At 46.6% G+C, this 19,086-nt stretch overlaps 1 protein-coding gene across 2 annotated transcripts in view; it reads right to left on the bottom strand.

Moving 5' to 3' along the window:
* The window catches only part of Atp10a (ATPase phospholipid transporting 10A (putative)), a 163,498-nt gene that overhangs the window by 39,572 nt on the left and 104,840 nt on the right, over nucleotides 1-19,086 (bottom strand). For both annotated transcript variants that reach the window (XM_048434731.3, XM_048434730.3), the window contains exons 3-7: nucleotides 15,216-15,301; nucleotides 6,493-6,599; nucleotides 5,929-6,060; nucleotides 4,919-5,049; nucleotides 2,722-2,974 (exon numbers count right to left, since the gene is read on the bottom strand). In XM_048434731.3, coding sequence (XP_048290688.3) covers nucleotides 2,722-2,974; nucleotides 4,919-5,049; nucleotides 5,929-6,060; nucleotides 6,493-6,599; nucleotides 15,216-15,301 — 709 coding nt within the window. The remainder of the gene's footprint in view (nucleotides 1-2,721; nucleotides 2,975-4,918; nucleotides 5,050-5,928; nucleotides 6,061-6,492; nucleotides 6,600-15,215; nucleotides 15,302-19,086) is intronic.

Raw genomic sequence — 19,086 nt, 5'->3', positions numbered from 1 at the left:
CAGAGAATTGAAGGAACTTATTAAGCTTACACAATATAGGAGAAAGGAGATGAAGGTGGCGCCCAGCTCCAAGGGATTCCAAAGCTAGAGTCCTGTCAAGTATGTCACAGTAGCTACACTGCCTTACTAAACCAGGCTTGCCAACTGACCTTCCCTCCCTCTCCAGCTTATATGGGGTATTGTCTACTAAAATGCAGGGTAGTGTGCAGGCCTAACAACACAATAGAGTTCTTGAGAGATTTTCTGCTCTGGGGTGGCCTGCCTCACTGGGGCCCTCAAGACAATGAGGCGTTCTTCATGTGAAATGGAGGGCAGGCACCATTGTAGGTGCCTGGAGTTTGGCCATGTGGGCAAGGGAGCTGTCTCCATGCACCGGTCAATGGTGAAGTGCTTGAGATGAGCAAAGATCACACTCTTGAGACTGCACAGGCTGGCTGTGTGTAACCAGGACTGGACCCAGCCAGGGAGGCTCTGTCCAAGAGGATCTTGACTATGATTCTTAGCTTGAGTCTTTGGGAGCCACTGCCCAGGAGGACCCCCACATCTACACGGGTGCCTGAAGAATGGCATGAAGAAGAACTTTCACCACTGTTTCTTGCCAGTGGCTCTGAACAAATCTTCCCAGGTTTGCTAGGTTGGGATGACTCTCTGAGTCATGGATGAGCAATAAGGAACCTATTCAAGATTACTCCTCCAAACCAAGCATTTAACCAGAATTCCAAGTGCCAGCAGAGCATTAGGGCAGCCTAATATCAGGGCACTTCTGAAAGATGCCCAAGGAAGTGGGTACCCGTGGTATTAGTAAGCCGCGTGAGCAATTCAGTTCTATTAATCATCAGCCTTCCTTCAGCGATGAGAGAAACAGGGAAAGGGAAGAAATGCCTGCCTGCTGTCATCAGGCACTTCTCCATAGCAGGGTGCCAAACAGCCCACCTGCTTACCGATGATGTAAGTCCCAGTGTGCTGGCTGGGCGGCAGGGAGGAGCAATGCCTGGGCATGTGATTTTGCCACTTTCTGGCATTATGTATTGACTTGGCTCCAACTCGGTGAGGGACAACCTATAACTCTCTGAAGCTGTGGAGCCAGGCAGCAGCCACTGCCGCCGTACTGTGGGCTGAGGCTGTTTCTGACTTGCCAGCTAGCTGTGCGTTATCCGGGCACGAAGAGAGAATAATATGCTCATAGTCTCTGTGGATGGATATGGCATGTGAGCCGTAGTTCAGATTTGTATTCATAGTTCGGGTCAACCCATAGGATGGACCAACTGAAGATGATATTTATCCAGTGTTGGCACTTCTGCACATCATGTCATGAAGATACATGAAGACTGTTTCATTCCTCAAAGGCTTTAGCGTGTCCTTTGGAGGTGACAGAACCCTTTAGCCTTATCTTAGCAGTTGACTTCTATGAAATCTATGATTCTGCCCTCATGGGATCTCAGATCTCAACTTTATTTTGTTAATTGTGCTATTAATATTAAATCTTTGAGTGACAAATCATAACTATACATATCTACCGGGTACAAATGTTTTGTTTTGATACCCATATAAAATGTGCTATCCGTGCACATGAAGCTAATTAATAAATGTACCACCTCACTAAGAGAAAACACCAGCACTGATTCAAGGCACTGCTGTGTGGAGGATTTCAGACTTGCTCCCATCCACCTGAAACTGAGCCCCAGCTGCACAGCTTGCTGCAAACACATACCGGGAACATACTCCGGTCACAAAGCTGAGCAGCTGGGAAGAGGACAGGAGGCAAGAGGGTTCGAGCCTAAGGTACAGACAGGGGAATGGGGTGAGGAAAGTAGTCAGAGTAGATGGAGAAAGACAGAAAATAGCACCAGCTGTTTATTTGGGGTGCGAATAAAAAAATGTTAAACAGCAGGTAGATACCTAGGCCTTCTGCTATAATAACACTATACAGAGGAAGACAGTGGAAGATAATTCTTAGGTGCTAGAGAAACAGTTCAGTAGCGACATCTTTGGCTATTCACTGACTCCTCCATTTTACCCCCCATTCTCCATGGCAGTGTGTGTTTCTTTGTAGTTTCTATCAAAAAGGGAATTCTGTTGCAAAGCAAGGAAGCTTGAAAGTGGCTATTATCTAGAAATATGGCTGTTCTGAAGGCACCTTCATCGCATCTCCTCCTGGCAAGGGGATCAGGAAGCTTTTCCTGCGCCTTCCTTTAGCAAGGAAGGAGGCAGCAAAGGATAAGGAAAGAAGAGGCAGGAGGCGGGGCTGCCCGAGGAACCAGAAGCAAAGAGACTCATTTCTCTCAGTCTCCAATGGACATTGTGTTCCAAGGCCAAGAATGCAGTGTAAAGTACACAGTGCCCATCTGAGAATTTTTTAGGCGATAGCAGGAAGATAGATGAGTGACAACAGAAAAACCTCTCTGTCCCTCTCTGGGACAAAGTAAAGCCACTGCAGAAACTAGCGCTTCAAGGATGCTCTGCCAGGCTGCTGTGCTCGCAAGACAGAAAATGAGCCAGAACAGATGCGTATCATTCCAGACACGGCATCAAGCAGGGCAATGTCAGCTCACTCTATAAATAGCACCGGGCTCCCAAGTGATCGCCAAGCATTTATCCTTCCTTGAAAACCAGCGGGGACTGTAGCCTGTGAACAGTTTCTCCTGCCTCCGGGCCATGCAGTTTTGAAGAAAGCAGTATTCTCATCCAGGCCACACTGGACACCTCTGTCCCCGCACTCACCATTGGCATCATGAGCATATTCTATGCCAGACACGGTGCATCTTCGGAAGACCATCTTGTTCTCAGTTAAAGTGCCCGTTTTGTCTGAGAAGATGTACTGTATCTGCCCTAAGTCTTCCGTGATGTTCAGAGCTCGGCACTGCATCTGTGAGTCTGTCTCCTCGTCATATAGTTCTATATCTTGGTTAATGAAGTATACTTGGCACACCTTGACAATTTCAATTGAAACGTACAAGGAGATCGGGATCAGTACCTACAAGAAAAAGTCACACAGGATGGACGACTATGAGAACCGGGGAGCAGTGGAGGGAAAGCAGGGGAGTTAAATGACAAATGGCCAAGGAAACAGGAACTGTACTGTACCTTTAAGAGCTTACATAGGTTGCCTTAAAGCCACTATTGGAAAAGGATTAGAGAACTGGCAAAGAGTTTAAACTAGAATAGCCTAGGCTGGTGCAATTGCAGAGCGGAAATCCACTCCTATGTCTGGAAGGATAACGACGGCCTGGAGACTAACTTGTGCTTGAGAGGGGCTAGGAAAGGAAAGAGAGAAGAGAAGAAAACAGGCACAGTCAGAGTCCTCACAAGCAAAGTCACCTATGAGTACAGCAGCTCCCCCTCTGGTTTCCCCTGGGCCCCAGTGGCAGGAGCTGTCTATCACCCAAGGATGTGTCCACGGTCTAGGGGACAGCCGTGGAATAAAAAGAGTTGTTTCAGAGGCAGGACAATTTTTGTAATCTTGTGCAATAGAGAGCAAAAGGAAGACGGATTGAGAACAAATGCCCAGTTAAGGTTTCAAGTCCAGTCTTCTGGAATTGAGTGTTTATTTGTAGCCTCACGGCATCGAACTGATATTTACGAGCCCAGAATATCATATTCTGACTAACTTGGTTTTCCTCCTGGAAAATTAATTATGCTAATAAGACAGAAACTATTATCCTAACACAAGGCTAGAACAAAATTTGCATTTACGAAAAAGGACTACTTTGTCAAATGAGACTGTTTTCCCACTGTAGAAAGCACTGGTAGTAAGAGGCAGGGATATCTTAGGTGAGGTTGGATATATTCTCTGGTCATGCTGTTTTCAGAGGGCTTAGAGGTCATCCTCACTGCCCCTTAGAGCTCTGGGGCTGTCCTTCCTCTTTAACAGGCCTCTCTAGGAGCTGCCTCTCAGTTACAGGCAGGGAGGTGTGTCAATGCATGCGGCTGCTACTGAAAACCAAGACTGACACAAATACCATCATCACAAGAGAGGCCATCTGCAGAGACACTGGGAATGGCCTAGCTTGGGGTCTGGCTCACAGCAAAGCATTCAGCTTGGTTCCCTACTTTGCGGGGAGTACTATAGTGACATTTCACTTGCATTTTAATAAATCAACTTGCCCGAGGATCAGAAAAGTAAAACAGCCTTATAGACCAGGCAGCAATGGCACACACTGTTAATTCCAGCAGCCACTCCAGCTTGCCAGAGAAACCAGGCAGTAGTGGTGCACACCTTTAATTCTAGAACTAAAGAGGATTATAAGACGGGAGGAGAAGACAGCTCTCAGTCTCAGTCTCATTCTGAGATTCCTGGAGGCAGGATCACCATTTTCGGACTGAGGTTGAGGTAAGAGCCAGTGGGTGGCTGCTTGGCTTTTCGAATCTTCAGGTTGAACTTCAATTTCTCTCTCTGAGTTTCTATTAATGGTGCTTCAGAGTACTACATGAGTATAACACACTTGAGTCTGGGATATTAGGTGAGGCGCACAGTGGGTGTTCTCCATTAGAGTCTGAAATTTTCATGTAAATCTAAAGATTACTCCCCGACAAAATTTCATTTTTAAAATGATAAAAAAAACCTAAGGGCATATAGTTTAATGGTTAGACACTTGCCTAGCATGTATGAGGCCTTTCTTTGATCATAGACTACTACCTACTACTACTACTAACAACAACAACAATAATCATAATCATAATCTTAATAATAAAAACCAAGGAAACATTGGCAAAAACTCAACCCTCACACCATTTTAAGAAAAGCAAAGGAGGGCATGAACCTGAAATTCTCCAAAGAAACAACTTACAAATAGAGAATAAAAGGCAACAAGTATTTGTGATTCTTCAAGATGAGAAGTTTATAGGAAATTCTTCGCAAGGCTTTTGAGTTCCATTGAGGAAAATAAAGTAATTACCACACAGCACTGAATACTGTTACCTGCAGAACAATTATCATTGTCAAAAAGGAGTAAAGGGCGGCTGTGGCTGGGGACAGAGAGCTGCCGTCAGACTCAGGAACATCAAACAACGCTTTCTTCTCTTGGTAGCGCCGTACCCACAATCCATGCCCTGTGCACATTCAAAGACAGGCATCATTCATCAGACAGGAAAGAGAGAATGCTGCTTGGGGAAAATTAAGACAAATTTAAGATTGTCACTCAACATGGCATATTTGGTTGACCAGCTTTCTTTGCCATAGAAGAAAGCACCACATATAGTATTCTTGGACCCATGGGCAGATGGCGCCTGGCTCAAATTGAGAGTTTCTTAAATTGTGTGTGGTACTACGCACCTGTAATCATGTCGCTTGGAAAGCTACAACAGGAGGATCAGACATTGTAGGCCATTCTGAACAACATAGCAAGAACCCACAAACCACACCCCAAGGTTTCCTGTTGATGATGCGGAGTGTCACCACTGGTCACGCTATAGAAACTGTCTATGTGCTGGGAGAAAGATTTCACCATCAGGGTGCCACAAAAACACAGAGTCCTGAGCCGCTCAGTGAAAAGGCAGTAGGAACTCAACACTGCCCACAAGGTTCTTGGAAATTGCACTTTGTCATGTTACAGATTCTGAGAAGTCAAGGGTTATGCATGTTTCTTCCTAATCTGAGTCCCAAACGTATCTGGCTACAAAAACTTTTTGGTGTTCTCCATGGCTCTGTCTTTAATCACCCGAGCCCATGCTTCTAAACCATCCAAGCAGTAATCAATTCAGAAAGGAACCTTACTCTTCAGAGCCCATCCGCCTCCGAGTGGCCACAATGATGCTGATGCAGACACTCCTGGGATCCGCATCAGTGAAAAGGGTGCATTTGACCTTTCAGGTGCTGGGTCTGGTAGAGTCAGAATAATCCCCGCCCCCAAACCCTCCTGCAGGCTGTCCAGCAATCTACTTCGGGGTGGGCGGGGGGGGGGTGGGGGGAGCTCATCTTCAGAGACTTACCAACCGCTGAGAATAGAGACATACAAACGAGGAGGAGGACACACCAGAGGACATCACAGTTCATTTGTCTCTCGAGCTTGCTGCGCTTGTAGCGGGGCCCGCTATTGTTCAACAGGGCTTTGGTTTCATGTCCTGGAGGGGAGGATGGAGGGATATGGAGTAACTATCTCCTGAACACAGGGGCCAATGACTGGATCCCACAAAGCAATTATGCAGGATTACCGCTTTCTAGGAACCTTGCACAAAAGAGGATGCACAATGAATGGACCATTATCACAATTGTGACATGAATGGAAAGAAATAGGCAAAAATGCAAAAAAAAACCCCAAAAACCAAAAAAATAGGGGGGGAGGTGTGTGTAAAAATAAAAACACCAAAAACTCTATTGGGTTGAGGTACTATTAGAACAATCCCTGCTTTTACACTCTTCTGTTGGCATAAATTTCACGATTTTTTTACCATGGGTATTCACAACCCTTGGGATCAGAGAGCATTAGAAAGAAATGTTGAGCAGCTTACAGCACAGTGTGGCCGTGTGCGGTCTAAGGCTTAGCCCGTGCCTACCTGCGTAGATCACAATGCCAACCACCGCCTCTGTGTTCCTGATGGTGCAGCCTCGAAGCAGCAAGTTTTCCTTATGCAGCCCGGCCTTCTCCCCATTGCTGTGGATGCTGTGGAGGAACATGGACCATAGCATGTCACATGGCTGCACAAGTGCTTCCCGACGGACCCGAGGAAGCTTGGCGGCTGGACAGGGAACGGTACAGAAGTTTCCCAGCATGGATCCTTGTGGGTCTCCACAACAGCTGAGAGGAAGCTTCTCAGTCAGCAACTGGGCACACAGAAGCAGCCCCAACACGGCTTTTATCTGCTTTGCACAGGATTAACTGGGGGTTGATGACAGAGGGGACCAACTTGGTAGTCACGGGGCAGACCCGGTAAGCTGATAAGGACAGTCTGGTTGGATGGTGGCTCACACATCGACTCTGCCAGAAATGCGAACACAGTCCAGTGCCTTGTGTTATCACATAACTCACAGGCCTTGAGAAAGGATGCTATTAATTTTGGCAACATTGTATTTGTCTGTGCACATGGTATATGCATGGATGCCAACATGTGCACATAGTTACCCACATGGAGATCAGAGGAGCACATCAAGCATCCAGACTTATTTCCTTGAGCCAGGGCCTGTCCCTGAACCTAACTAGCACTTATCATTCCTTCAGCCCGGCTGTGCGGACAGCAAAAGCCGCTATCCTGTTTCTGTTCTCAACCTCCTCCTCCCGCACTGGCGTCACAGGTGTGTGTGGCCACACCTGATTTTACATCCTGGAGATCGGAACTCAGGTGCTCATGTTTCCAAGTTCTCCAATCCACTGAGCCACCTCTTCAACCCCGATTTTGGTAACACTTTGCTTCTGTTTTTATAAAGTTATTAAGATATTTGCCTATTCAATCTGAGGTGTGTTTAAACCCACGCGCGGTCCAAACTGTTTCAGTGCTGGATAGATCCAGAAGGACTGTCCAAGTTGAAGTTATTTACTTTAAAACTTGTCCTCCTGGCCCAATGAGCAGTGTTGGCTAAAAGAGTTTGCACTAGTTTGGCTGGGATAGACCCAGATACCCAATATCCAGCCACCTGCCACTGTTCTATACCCACCACAGGCATCCTTCTCTCCACCCTCATCCCAAATGTCTCTGCTTGGCAGCTAAGACCTCTGAGTCTTTCCTTCCTGCCAGCTCTTACAGGGACACAGACACATGAGCTGCAGAAATAAATACCTTATCCAGTGAAGAAGATAACCTAAGCAAAACCAAGCTGAAATGCTTGGTGCATTTAAAGCTGTTGCAATTAATACAAATCACCCCAGTGTGAGCTTGCCTTCAGAGCATGTAGAAAGGACACTCAAGGGACTAGCCAGTCAGTCATGTGCCAATCGATGGCTCACACCAGCAAACCCAAGAGAGAGGCCCCAGACTGAAGCTAAGCTTCAGTCTCTGTCTGGGCAGCTACATACAAAGCCCTGCCCCACTACTGCCCCGGAGAGGGAACTCCTATGCCGTATCTCTCCTGTGAATGTTTCTCTAAGCACAGCTGGACACGGAAAAGACTTCTCTGCAGAGCCATGAAGATGAATCGCCCCAGTCATAATTTCTAGGAACAAGATGAACTCAGCAGAAAGAACAGGTATTTCAGATTCAAGGTCGGGGACACCAGGGGTGAGAAACTGTCTGTAGCGAACAGGTAGATGTTTTCTTCTTGTTATCTCCTGTAAAATACAATGTATAATTATTTACCCTGTACTGTTTTTATAAGTCACATTATTTAGAGTTTATAGGAGATATGCATAGTGTATATGCAAACAGTATGGCATGCCATTCTATATAAGGGATTTGATTATCTGAGTTTTGGTATTCACAGAGAAGAGTTCTATGAATAACTTCCAAGATACTGAGGATCTAAGGATATTCTCCCCCCCCCTCTCTCTCTCTCTCTCTGTGTGTGCGTGTGTGTGTGTGTGTGTGTGTGTGTGTGTGTGTGTGTATGTGTTGTACAGTGGATTAAATCCAGGTCTTCAAAATGCTAGGAAAGTACAACTTAAAATCTGAGCAATACACCTGACTCCTACACTATGCTTTCAAATCAAACCAACTGGAAAGAGAGCTTATCACCAGAGGTTGAGCCAGCCTATATAGGGTCCATGGCTACAGGAACAGGCAGCAGATGTGGGAGCCCAGACACACTCCCATGAGAACAGGACCCATATTAGAGGGAGAAGAGCATTGCCCAGTGGGTCCAGCCCTCAGTAGCTGGTGGGCTGCCCTCAACTCCAGAGGCTGGGTTCTCTCATCAACAGTAGAACAGACACAGACGTTCCAGAGATGCTCAAGAGGAGAGCACACCAAGCTGCCATCAACATCCCCTTCTTGATTATAGGCCCAACTATGTTGTCCCACGAGTCCATGTATGGAAGTCTCTATCTCCAGGACCTCAAGATATGACAGGGTCTTTAAGAAAGTAATTAGGTTAAATGAGGTCATTAGGACAGTCTCCAACCCAATTACTTACACGCGTACACACACACACACACACACACACATATACACACACGCACGGATGGTGACAGGAAGACACAGGGACAAGCTGGCCAACCACAAACCAAACAGTGAAAGATTGAAAAATGTCAACCCACTGTCACTTTGGACTCAGCCTTCCAGGCTGCAGACTGAGCAGATAAACCTGTCTTCAATTCTGCCCTTCTGCAGTACTCTGTCCTTGGCAATCAAGCACATCCTTTCCCATTTAATCTAGGCTCCTTGGATGGACTGGTCTAGTGCAAGTCTCTAGGCTTTGTGACTTGTCTAAATGTGCTCTTCTAAATGAAAACTTTATGAAGAACTGACTGATAAGATCTAGTGATCCTGAGAAGCCGCAGTGCTCAGCAGATAAATGTCCGATTCAGCCTTTTTCTCTCCAACTCGAACTCTGACTCGTTTACTGTTGGGAGCGCTCATCTGCATTGTATGAGAAAGGTGAGCACTGGCGACCACATCCATGCTAACAAGGCCCAGGCATAGGGGTGGAAAGTCACTTCGTTGCACAGACACGGGGGGAACGAGGCTTTAATGTTCAGACGATGTCTACCAAGCCCTGCAGTGCAAGGGGCATCAGCTTGCATAGTCTTCAAGTCAACTTGCTCCCCGGGGTAGCTAATCTGCAGCACTCAGCCACCAACCTGTCCACAGTGTGTGATCTGGACTCCTGTCTTGCTTTTGTAACAGCTCAGTGATCAGACCTCCATGCTATAATTTATTACAAAATAGCTTAAATTTTTTTAACCCAAAGCATGTTTTCACCATGTCTAAAGCACTGCCCAGATTCAGGTTTTACAAATTTCTCTGCAGCACCTGCAGTCCAGTCTCCCTGGCTTTGTCGTCCACTTCTCGGGACATGCACACACCTGTGAGCGCATGAGCACTATGCTCCTCTGGGAATAAACTTTGCAGGCTGTGTGCTTCCTTTGAAGCTTTCCATTCTGGGCAGCCACACCATGGAAATGCCCTTTCCCCTTGTGCTGGTTTTGGCATAAAGGAGTCCTCTTTTATAGTGTGGGCTCAGCTGTACAGCCTTCATGGACATCCTCTCTTCTAGTCCCCAAGCCAGGATCCTCATGTCTTATTACATTTTGTACCCTGTTGTCCCCCTCAGAACTTAGTAAATGCTGGCTGCTGCCCCAACCTTGGCTCTCTCTGAGTTGGGTTTATTGGGTGGGAGTTGGGAAGAATGCCAGGAATAGATGGGAGCAACAGGGGACAGGGAATCAACTTTCTGCGCCTCCTTGGTCAGGGAGCACTGACCGACTCTGTCCGTTGACCGTACAGAATTCCACCTAGGAGTCATTCCTGCTCTTGAGTCCATGTTGCCTTTTGTGCTGGCAACACAACTGCTTTTGATCCAGTATCTACGCTATGCCCTACAGGTTCCTAGGCTCCTCCATCCCTGTGCAGATAACTGTCCTCTTACTTCCATAAGTATGAGAACTCCACCTGCGCCTACAAGCACGCTGGCTGGTACAGGCAAGATGGATAAAATGAGAGATAATGGATAATGTCTGGGATGCTGAACCACGGGCAGACTTCTCTTTGATATAAAACATTGGTCGAGTTTTGGCTCATCTAATTTGAATACATGTGAAAATTACCAAACTGCTTTGTGCCAGTGTTCCATTCTCGGAAGGGATAATGATGTCTATTACGGTCAATGAAAGCACCGCAAACACTGATGAGTCTAGTTGATATGATTACAGCTCACTTTAAAGTTTCTTTATTGCCACTGAAGCGCTTGGACACGTTTCACACAAATCTGCACACTAGCCGAGAGAGGAGAAGGAACTGAAACAGTTCAACTCTTAACAATGCTTCTGCTGTTCTAGCTCATGGGAGTGTGGTGGTTTGAAAGAGAATGGCTCCTATAGGCTCAATCCCCAGTTGGCGGACTGTTTAGGAAGGCTTAGGAGGTGTGATCTGGTTGGAGGAAGTATGTGGTCCCGCTCTTTCTGCCTTCCGGCCTGAGGATGCGGATAAGAGCTACTGACCACGGCTGCTGCACCTGCCTGCCACCATGCTCCCCACCATGATGGACATGGACAATCTTCTTAGAGCCCCAGTTAAATGATTTATGTTGCTTTGGTCATGGTTTCTCCTACAGCAATAGAACAGTAACCAAGATATGAGGTGACAACAGTCCTCGCTCTGGCCATCCATGGGAATATGGCGGCTACCTCAGTAAGCGGGCTGCATTTTCCACAGGCATCCAGCAGGCACCCAGGAGCTGTGAGGTTGTAACCAGCTCTACAACATGCGGGAAGGATGGCTCTGTGGACACTTACGTGGGGGCACGAATGGCGACTGAGAGAGCAGAGTAACTAAGTTCCACTTACAGGGGAGGGATAGGTTTGAGGCAAAGAAACCACTCAAGGCACACGCACACACACACACACCAACAAAATCTCTGTATTATAATTTTAAAAAGCAACAACACAGGCAGATATGTCAATTATAAATGCATTCAACATCAAGGCACCCAAATAAAGACACAGACAGACACAGGACAATCTGAACAGGGAAGCAGGGAACTGGCTTTACAATTTGAAATGAATATTATATCGGACAACCAACCAGACATGCAGTGTCTTTACTTTTATGGGCAAATGCAAATACTCAACTGGATTATGGTTTCAAAGATCATCACATATGGGGCCGAGGAGTTTTGGTTCAGTGGTTAAGCCTGCTTACTGCCTTTCTAGAGAACCTGAATTGGTTCCCCAGCACACAGTCAAAGCTGTTCAGAAGAGCCTGTAATTCCAGCTCCAAGAGATCTGGGCTCTGTGGGCACTCTCCCCAAACACACACAGCGACACAAATAAAATAAAAAATAAGCACATGCGATGAAGTTAGGTAGCTGAACAGAGGCGACCCGAGCCAGCTTTCTCTCTGCTCATATTGAAGGGCAAGGCTTAGCCCTACACAGGAGAGAGAATTTGGAGACAGTGGTAGAGAATCCTGGTGTCTCCAGCTTCTGAGGACCTCATTAAGGCTGAGCAGTAGGGACTGATTTAAAGAACACAGTGCACTTGAATTATGAAGCCCCTGATGGTCAAGCTGCAAAGTATTCCGTGTACTGCAGTAGCCACCCATTTAAAGTACAAAATTTAGTCTTTATATATTCAGAGCTGTGAAATCACCAGCAACTAATTCAGATAGGCTTCCTCCACCCACAGAGAAACCCTGGGACCACGGCCAGTCATTCTCCTCCCTAGGCGATGCTGCTTTCCCCAAGCCCGGAGAACTTCTGATTCCCATTCTGTCTCTACAGACAGCCCTGTATTTCCTATCAATGGAATCACACAGTGAGGCAAATACCCCCCTCTCTATACAATGGCGTCTAAATCATGAGATACTTTACACAGGTTCTTTCTCTTCTCAAGTCAACCTAGGGCTGAAGGAGCAACCATGCTACCTACAGAATTGGCCAGAGTTCATGAATGCAGGATAATGTTCCTACAACTGCCAAGGGGTGGGAGGCTAAAACCCAGGGTTATGTCTTCTTCATAATAATGACAATAGATCCGAGTTTGGATTAGCCGGTCTATAAAAGAGCAAAATCTGTAGGCACACATGGCAGTGGGATTGGAGGCAACCATAGCTCCCTGGATAATAGCTTCAGTCTCATAGGTGCTGAGAGGGAGGTCACCCTGGGAAGATAATAGGAGTTACCTGATTCCCAAACTAAGGAACAGGTCCTATAGCTGATGTACTTCATATTAGGATCAGGGTAGGCTCAGGCCTCCATTCTCTGGGGAAGGGATCCAGCACAATCAGGTCTGCTCCTGCAGAAGGTACACCCCTCAACGCAGGTACCCTGGTGATACCGCCTTACCTGCATCCATGCCCGCCCTTTCTGCTATTTCCAAGAGCGGTTTCTGCCTGACTGGCTGGGGTAGAGCTTCTCACTCCGTCGTGTCTCAGACTTGCAGAACCGTTCTAGGATGCTGCTGCCTACAAGCTGCCCCCAAAGAACCGGCCAAAGGGAGCACTGGGGGAGGGGCCCACTTTGTGCCATCGAGACACGCTGCTGGGGTTCATCCCAGGACTGTGAACCATGTTGCACTTTCAACTTTCAAAACTGTTACATAAGCATATTTACAAGAGCCCAGCCTCAGTCATTTCATTGCAATAAAGTAACCAACTACAGAATAACACAACTACAGACTCAAACCCACCTTCCTATCTGCTTTTGTTCTTTCTGATACATGCAATACAGACAGTTCCAGTCACTTTGTCAACTAATCTCCCTCCTAGGGACAATCTCCATTCTCCTGGTCCGTCTCTCCTGTTGCTCTGCATTCCCTGTAGTGGTGATGGTAACACAGTTGGCAGAATGACAGTGGTCAATATTCAGCAGGCGCTCACCATTCTGAAAACCTCCTTGTGTTAAATGCGCTTTCCACAAGGGCCTACGGGCTGTCCTGAGATGATGCCTGCTAAACCACGGACCCAAGGTCATCCAGAAAGTCTGACCTGCAGACCTGCCAACTTCACTGCTCTGAGGACTCCAAAGGTAGTTCATTCCCTGAAGGTCCTCGGGGAAGGGATGAAAAGTGGCTCATGAAGGAGTCCGTACTCTTTAGCGTGAACCTACCCCTACAGCAGGCAATGAGTATATGAGGAGCTATGTACATGTGAGGGCTGTGTCATTAGGAGCCTCCTCCAGGACTCAGCAGGAGGCAAAGGAAACAGAGCCCAGGGGCTAAGGCAAAGCCTTCAGGAAAGAATTCACCTTCTGTTCATTTTTTTAAATCGAGTTGGTAACATGCAATTACCCCATGGGAAGAAAGCACATAGGACATATTCCCTAGAGAGTGCCTTCACCTCCTTTAACCATTATTGAATATCAAGACTCCTTATTTACCTAGTACCTGCTCTCTACAACTGACTTCACCTGGGGATTCCTAGAGGGCCCGGGATGGTACTGCATGTGTGAATTCCCGGGAGCTGGTTAAGCAAGCCAGTAGAAGATGGGCCAAAGTCAAAGACTGGAAACCCCACAGCAGACTGGGTGTGTGCTAGATAAGCATTAACATGTCCCTTTAGGAGCTTGACCTTGTTGGTGTCTTAAGGAAGTAATCTAATGACATCCAAATTCTGAACTTCAGGACAAGTCTGGCAAGGAGCTGCTTCATCTCCAGGTCCCAAATGCATTTGACTTTTTCCTGTGAAGCTTTGGGTACTACACCCCAATGTCCCTGTGTGCCTGGGTTGGGCACAGGCCTACAGCTGGATACTATCAGCAAGTCAGGGACTTGCACGGAATTCTTCGAGAGAAGGCTCATTTTCAGAAGTCCCTTTATGAGGGGAGACTGCTCTGCACTGGACAAGGCCATGACATGGACGCTCAGGGAGCTAAGTCTGTGAGTTCTACTCTCACAGCGGCATGCATGCCACGGTAGCCTGAGCCCTGTGTCCTTAGATCTTTATTACCTGCTTGGTTCTCCATGAGATCATTGCTAACAGCCCTGCCGTGCAGTTCCGCCATTCCCTGCCCACGCTGCTCTCATCCACTCTTTCCCCCCGACACTAGCAGTGTTGCTATTATTAGGAAAATTTCCAAACAAACGTAAGAGCAGACCAAATGGTAGGGTACGCTCCTGGGCTCCACGTACCCACGACCCAGCTTCACCAAGTATCACGACACACCGCCACTCGTAGGCCATATTGCCACCTTTGGTCTTTCTGCTGCATAGGAGCAAAGAAGGTGACTGAGATATTGTGCACACCAATCTCTTTCATCCCAATTAGAAGAAACAAACACAAAGGCAGTCACTGTTACTGTTTTATAGTCAGTGCACTGGCTAGGACCAGCACGTAACAGGTACTCAATAAAGTGTTCAATGGCAGAATGAACAAGGAGGAACGCATTCCTATCCAGGCTCTTCCTACCTGGCCTCTGCCCTCTGACTTCCCTTGCTTTGAGGCCATGTAAAATGGTCATAAGTCTCTTATCCCTTGTCATGTTCCTTAGCCTCTCAGAGGGAAAACCAAGCGCTCCTTAATAATACTGCTGACAGGATCTTAGAAACTAGCTCTGAGATCAGTCAAAAGTGGTATATGTGGCAAAGAATATCCAAAAGCATGTCGTGAGTCATGTCACGAGTCTGTGTTTCTGTGTGTGCATATGGTTGACTAATAGAAAACTGAGAAAACTCTAAAAGATGCATCATACTCACATGCAGCCACGAAACCTACTCAGGTTGTTGTTTGGCTTCTCACACTCGATCACGCCCGTGAACATCAAAGGGTTGAATTCTGAGACCTGAAATAATGGCACACACACATTAGAGCAGTGTTTTTCTAGACCTAAAATAATACCGCACACATTAGAACAGTGGTTCTAGGCCTGAAATAAGAGCACACACACATTGGAGCAGTGGTTATAGACCTTTCTAATACTGGGACCCTTTAAGACAGTTCCTCATGTTGTGCCATTGCCCCAACCATAAAATTATTTTTGTTGCTACTTCATAATTACAATCTTGCTGTTGTTATGAATCTTAATGTAAGTATCTGTGTTGTCCAATGGTATTAAGTGATCCCTGTGAAAGGGCCATTTGACCCCCAAGGGATAATGATCCACAGGTTGAGAACTTCTGCATTAGAGAAACCTAGGCTCTGGTCATTCTGATCAAAGGCTCCTGTTATCTGTCTCACATTCATGGTAGAAGAACCATCATAGTTTCTGGTTGAGTCTCAGCAGAATGCCATATACTATACAGAATGCCCAGAACTTAATGAATGCTGTCTCATTTTTACAATGAAGAAAAACTAATTGTTTTACCATGAACAGCAACTAGCAGACTTGTACTGGCTAGTGAGATGAAATGATTAATTAGTTCTAATGCAAAATTAGAGATTGATGTCATAGCACAGCTAAGGAAAAAGGATGAAGTGGGGCTTCTTGATGCATATCAGCTCCTTTCTATGTCTCCATAGCAATTTAAAAAAGCAATTCCTCTTTGAAAATAGGAATTTATGCCAAAATCTCATTTCCTTGAAGTTCTTTAAAGATTCTTCACTGACCTTTGCTGGAAAGAATTTAAACAGCCAAGTGTGAGCCAATAGTTCAGCAATTTCATTGTGATTCTGCTCAAAAAGAAATGACAGTTCACTGTAAAAGAGGTGTCTAGATGGATGTTTAGATGGATGCTAATGGCAACTAGCTCCTCTAAAGAGGTCAGAAGGAAAAGAAGGGACACGACAATAAAGGAGAAAAATGGAGTAAGCAAGCCTTAAAGAGCCCAATGAAACCGAGGAATTTCTTTTTTCTTTCTTTTTCTTTTAAAACCAGCCTTCTGGTCATGTTCATTGGATTATCTCTGCCAAGTGTCACAAAACAATAAACCGCCGAGCTCTCTTTGCTCTCATATATCAATCACGGGAAAAACAGGCTGAAACACCACAGAAACATGTAGACACTACTGGCATCCGTCCAGGCGTTCATATTTGTTCGAGACCCAATCTCACCCAACCTTCGCCTGCTCTCCCCCTCGGGCGGCAGCTGTGAGGGCACCTGTTGCCCCTGCCGTCATCATTGTTCCTTCTACTTGCTTGCGTCTTTTCCAGCTGTAACTGAGGTGGTGGGCTCACCCCTGGTGACAGTCTGAAGTCACATCCTTCACACATTGACCTCTGCATTCCTCCCAATAGCACCGTGACGCTCTTGGTTCTGTGTCCACAAATATAGCCCATAGAGGTGACCACTCAGAAGTCGCGTCTTACAGTTTCCCAGTGTGTCCCGTGTACACGTAGGACAACTCACTGGCAATGCTAGCCACAGTGCAACAGCTGATTTTGAAATACTCAATTATTTCGTTCATTCATTTTGCAGTGCTGGGGCTTGAACCTGCGACCTTGCTTGTGCTACAAGGCATTGAGCCACCTGAGCTCTGCCCTTCAGTATACGGAATTCCATTTACAAACACTTTTTTTTGAAAGTCTCAGAGTCATCATTAGTCTCTGTCCCTGACAGAAATAGCCTTGCATTCCATTTGCAGAGTAAGGCTCTGCTTCAGCGTCCAGTGTTTATTTAAAGCAGTATGCATGACATCGAAGCCAGTGGACTGCTTTTTCCATAGCAAACAGCGGCAGACGCAGTGTATGAGAAGGCCATGAAGGGAGTGGCCTCTGCAAAATGCCAGGAGGATTTTGGCATACAAGGCAGGTGTGACTTAAAATATTCCATCTCTGTTTATCATTCCTTCTCGCTAAGAAAAATGTAATGTGCGCAGCTTGGAAACAGTGGGGTGTTCCATCCCTGGGGCCTCATCACTGCATCTGAGATGTTCTGCCCCAGCTGTGTGCCTTGGGAAACACGCATGCCCAGGGCACGGACATCTGACTTCATTTGGAACTGGGGAAGACTTTCAGAACTGGAGGAATCTTCAGAGTGTGTTACAGGCTGAACTGTACTCTCGTGCATAGAATGAGCTGTTGGGGCCAGAACCTCCAGGAATACAGGATGTGCTTGTGTTTAGAGACAGAACCTTTAGAGAACTAAGCTAAAGAGAGGCCATGAGCACAGGGCTAGCCCAGCAAGGCTGGTGTCCTTACAATCAGAAGCAGATATGACATAGACGTATAGGGTGAGGGTAGGAAGGGTAACCATGAATCTACAGGGAGAAGATGACCAAAAGAGAGCTCATGGGAGACGGCAAATTGCTGACACCTTCAACACAGACTTCCATTTTCCAGAACCACAAGGAAATAAGTATCTGTGGTTTCAATACTCAGTCCACGGCAGCCCCACCAAACCACACCAAGGCCACTTCCAGTTTCTCATTTAAAATCTCTAGTATTACTGCCCAGCCTCTGGGAGACCCTAGCACACCTGTCCAGCCTCTGGGAGACCCTAGCTCACCTGCCCAGCCTCTGGGAGACCCTAGCACACCTGCCAAGACTCTCGGAGACCCTAGCATGACTGCCCAGCCTCTGGGAGACCCTAGGTGCCTATCTAGTCAGCATATGTGAGTACGTAGACATTTCTGCCTGGATCTACCCTTTTTGCTTTTTGTTTTTAATTAGTTTTGTTTGCTTTCAATTTTCTTCTAGGAACTGAGCCCAAAACCTTGATTATGCTAAGCACCTGCTCTGTTCTAAGCCACACTCACAGCCAGGAAAAATTAATTTTGAAAGTTCCATCATTTCCCAGCAGGGTCACATAATCACCCCCCAGTAACACACGTTTGATAACACAAATGTCACGTGTTGTGCTATGTGCTGCACTCTTGCATAACTCTGCCGGCGGAGATTTTTTAAGTATACCTCATTTTTAATTACGTGTCTCTATGTGGGTGTTATACTTAGGAGTACAAGTACCCTCCCATGCCAGAAGAGGGCTTCAGAGCCCTTAGAGCTAGGGTTATAGCCTGATGTGGGTTTTGGGAGCTGGACTTGGGTCTTCAACAAGAGCAGTGCATGCTCTAAACGTCTAAGCTTCCCCTCCAGTTCCCTCAGTTTTGTACACTACTTAGAATTTGTGATCCTTAAGTGTGATGACAAAGTTCACCGGGTCCTTGCAGTAAATGAAGCTGCCTTGGCTTATGAGACACCCAGCTTCGGCAGAGATGGACAAGTCATTGAACATCGATGCTGCTATAACATGAGAGCATGCTTCACCTAATACAGCAGAAGCTGTGCAGTAGATTCTACGAGATTTCCCTAAAAGAAGGATGCTACTTGTGACGGAGGCTCACTACCACAGAAGCAGTACCACCTATAGAGTGATGCTTACATGTGCAGGCCAGCCTTGGATCGAAGCTGCAGCCTTCGGAAGTTTGGCCACAAATTGCCAATATTCTGGGATTAAATGCAGCTGATACAGGAAGAGCTCCTGCATAGATACTACGTATCTCACTAGCTGATTAATGCGTCAAGTGCCTGTTACTCTTCAGCTAGCTCTGAGGTTTCAATGCGTGAGACAACACAGGTGACCTTATTGGTTGGAAAGGAAGAGGCAGCCTGGTGATGCAGCTGAGAGTTCAGCAGCCCTTCTCTTAAACTTGCAGTTCTGCTAGAAACTCCATCAGCCTTGGGAGACAAGTC

The sequence above is a fragment of the Myodes glareolus genome, chromosome 24 (genome assembly GCF_982192425.1).
Source record: "Myodes glareolus chromosome 24, mMyoGla1.1, whole genome shotgun sequence".
NCBI classification, from domain to species: domain Eukaryota; kingdom Metazoa; phylum Chordata; class Mammalia; order Rodentia; family Cricetidae; genus Myodes; species Myodes glareolus.
This window is presented reverse-complemented; position numbering and strand designations above follow the sequence as displayed.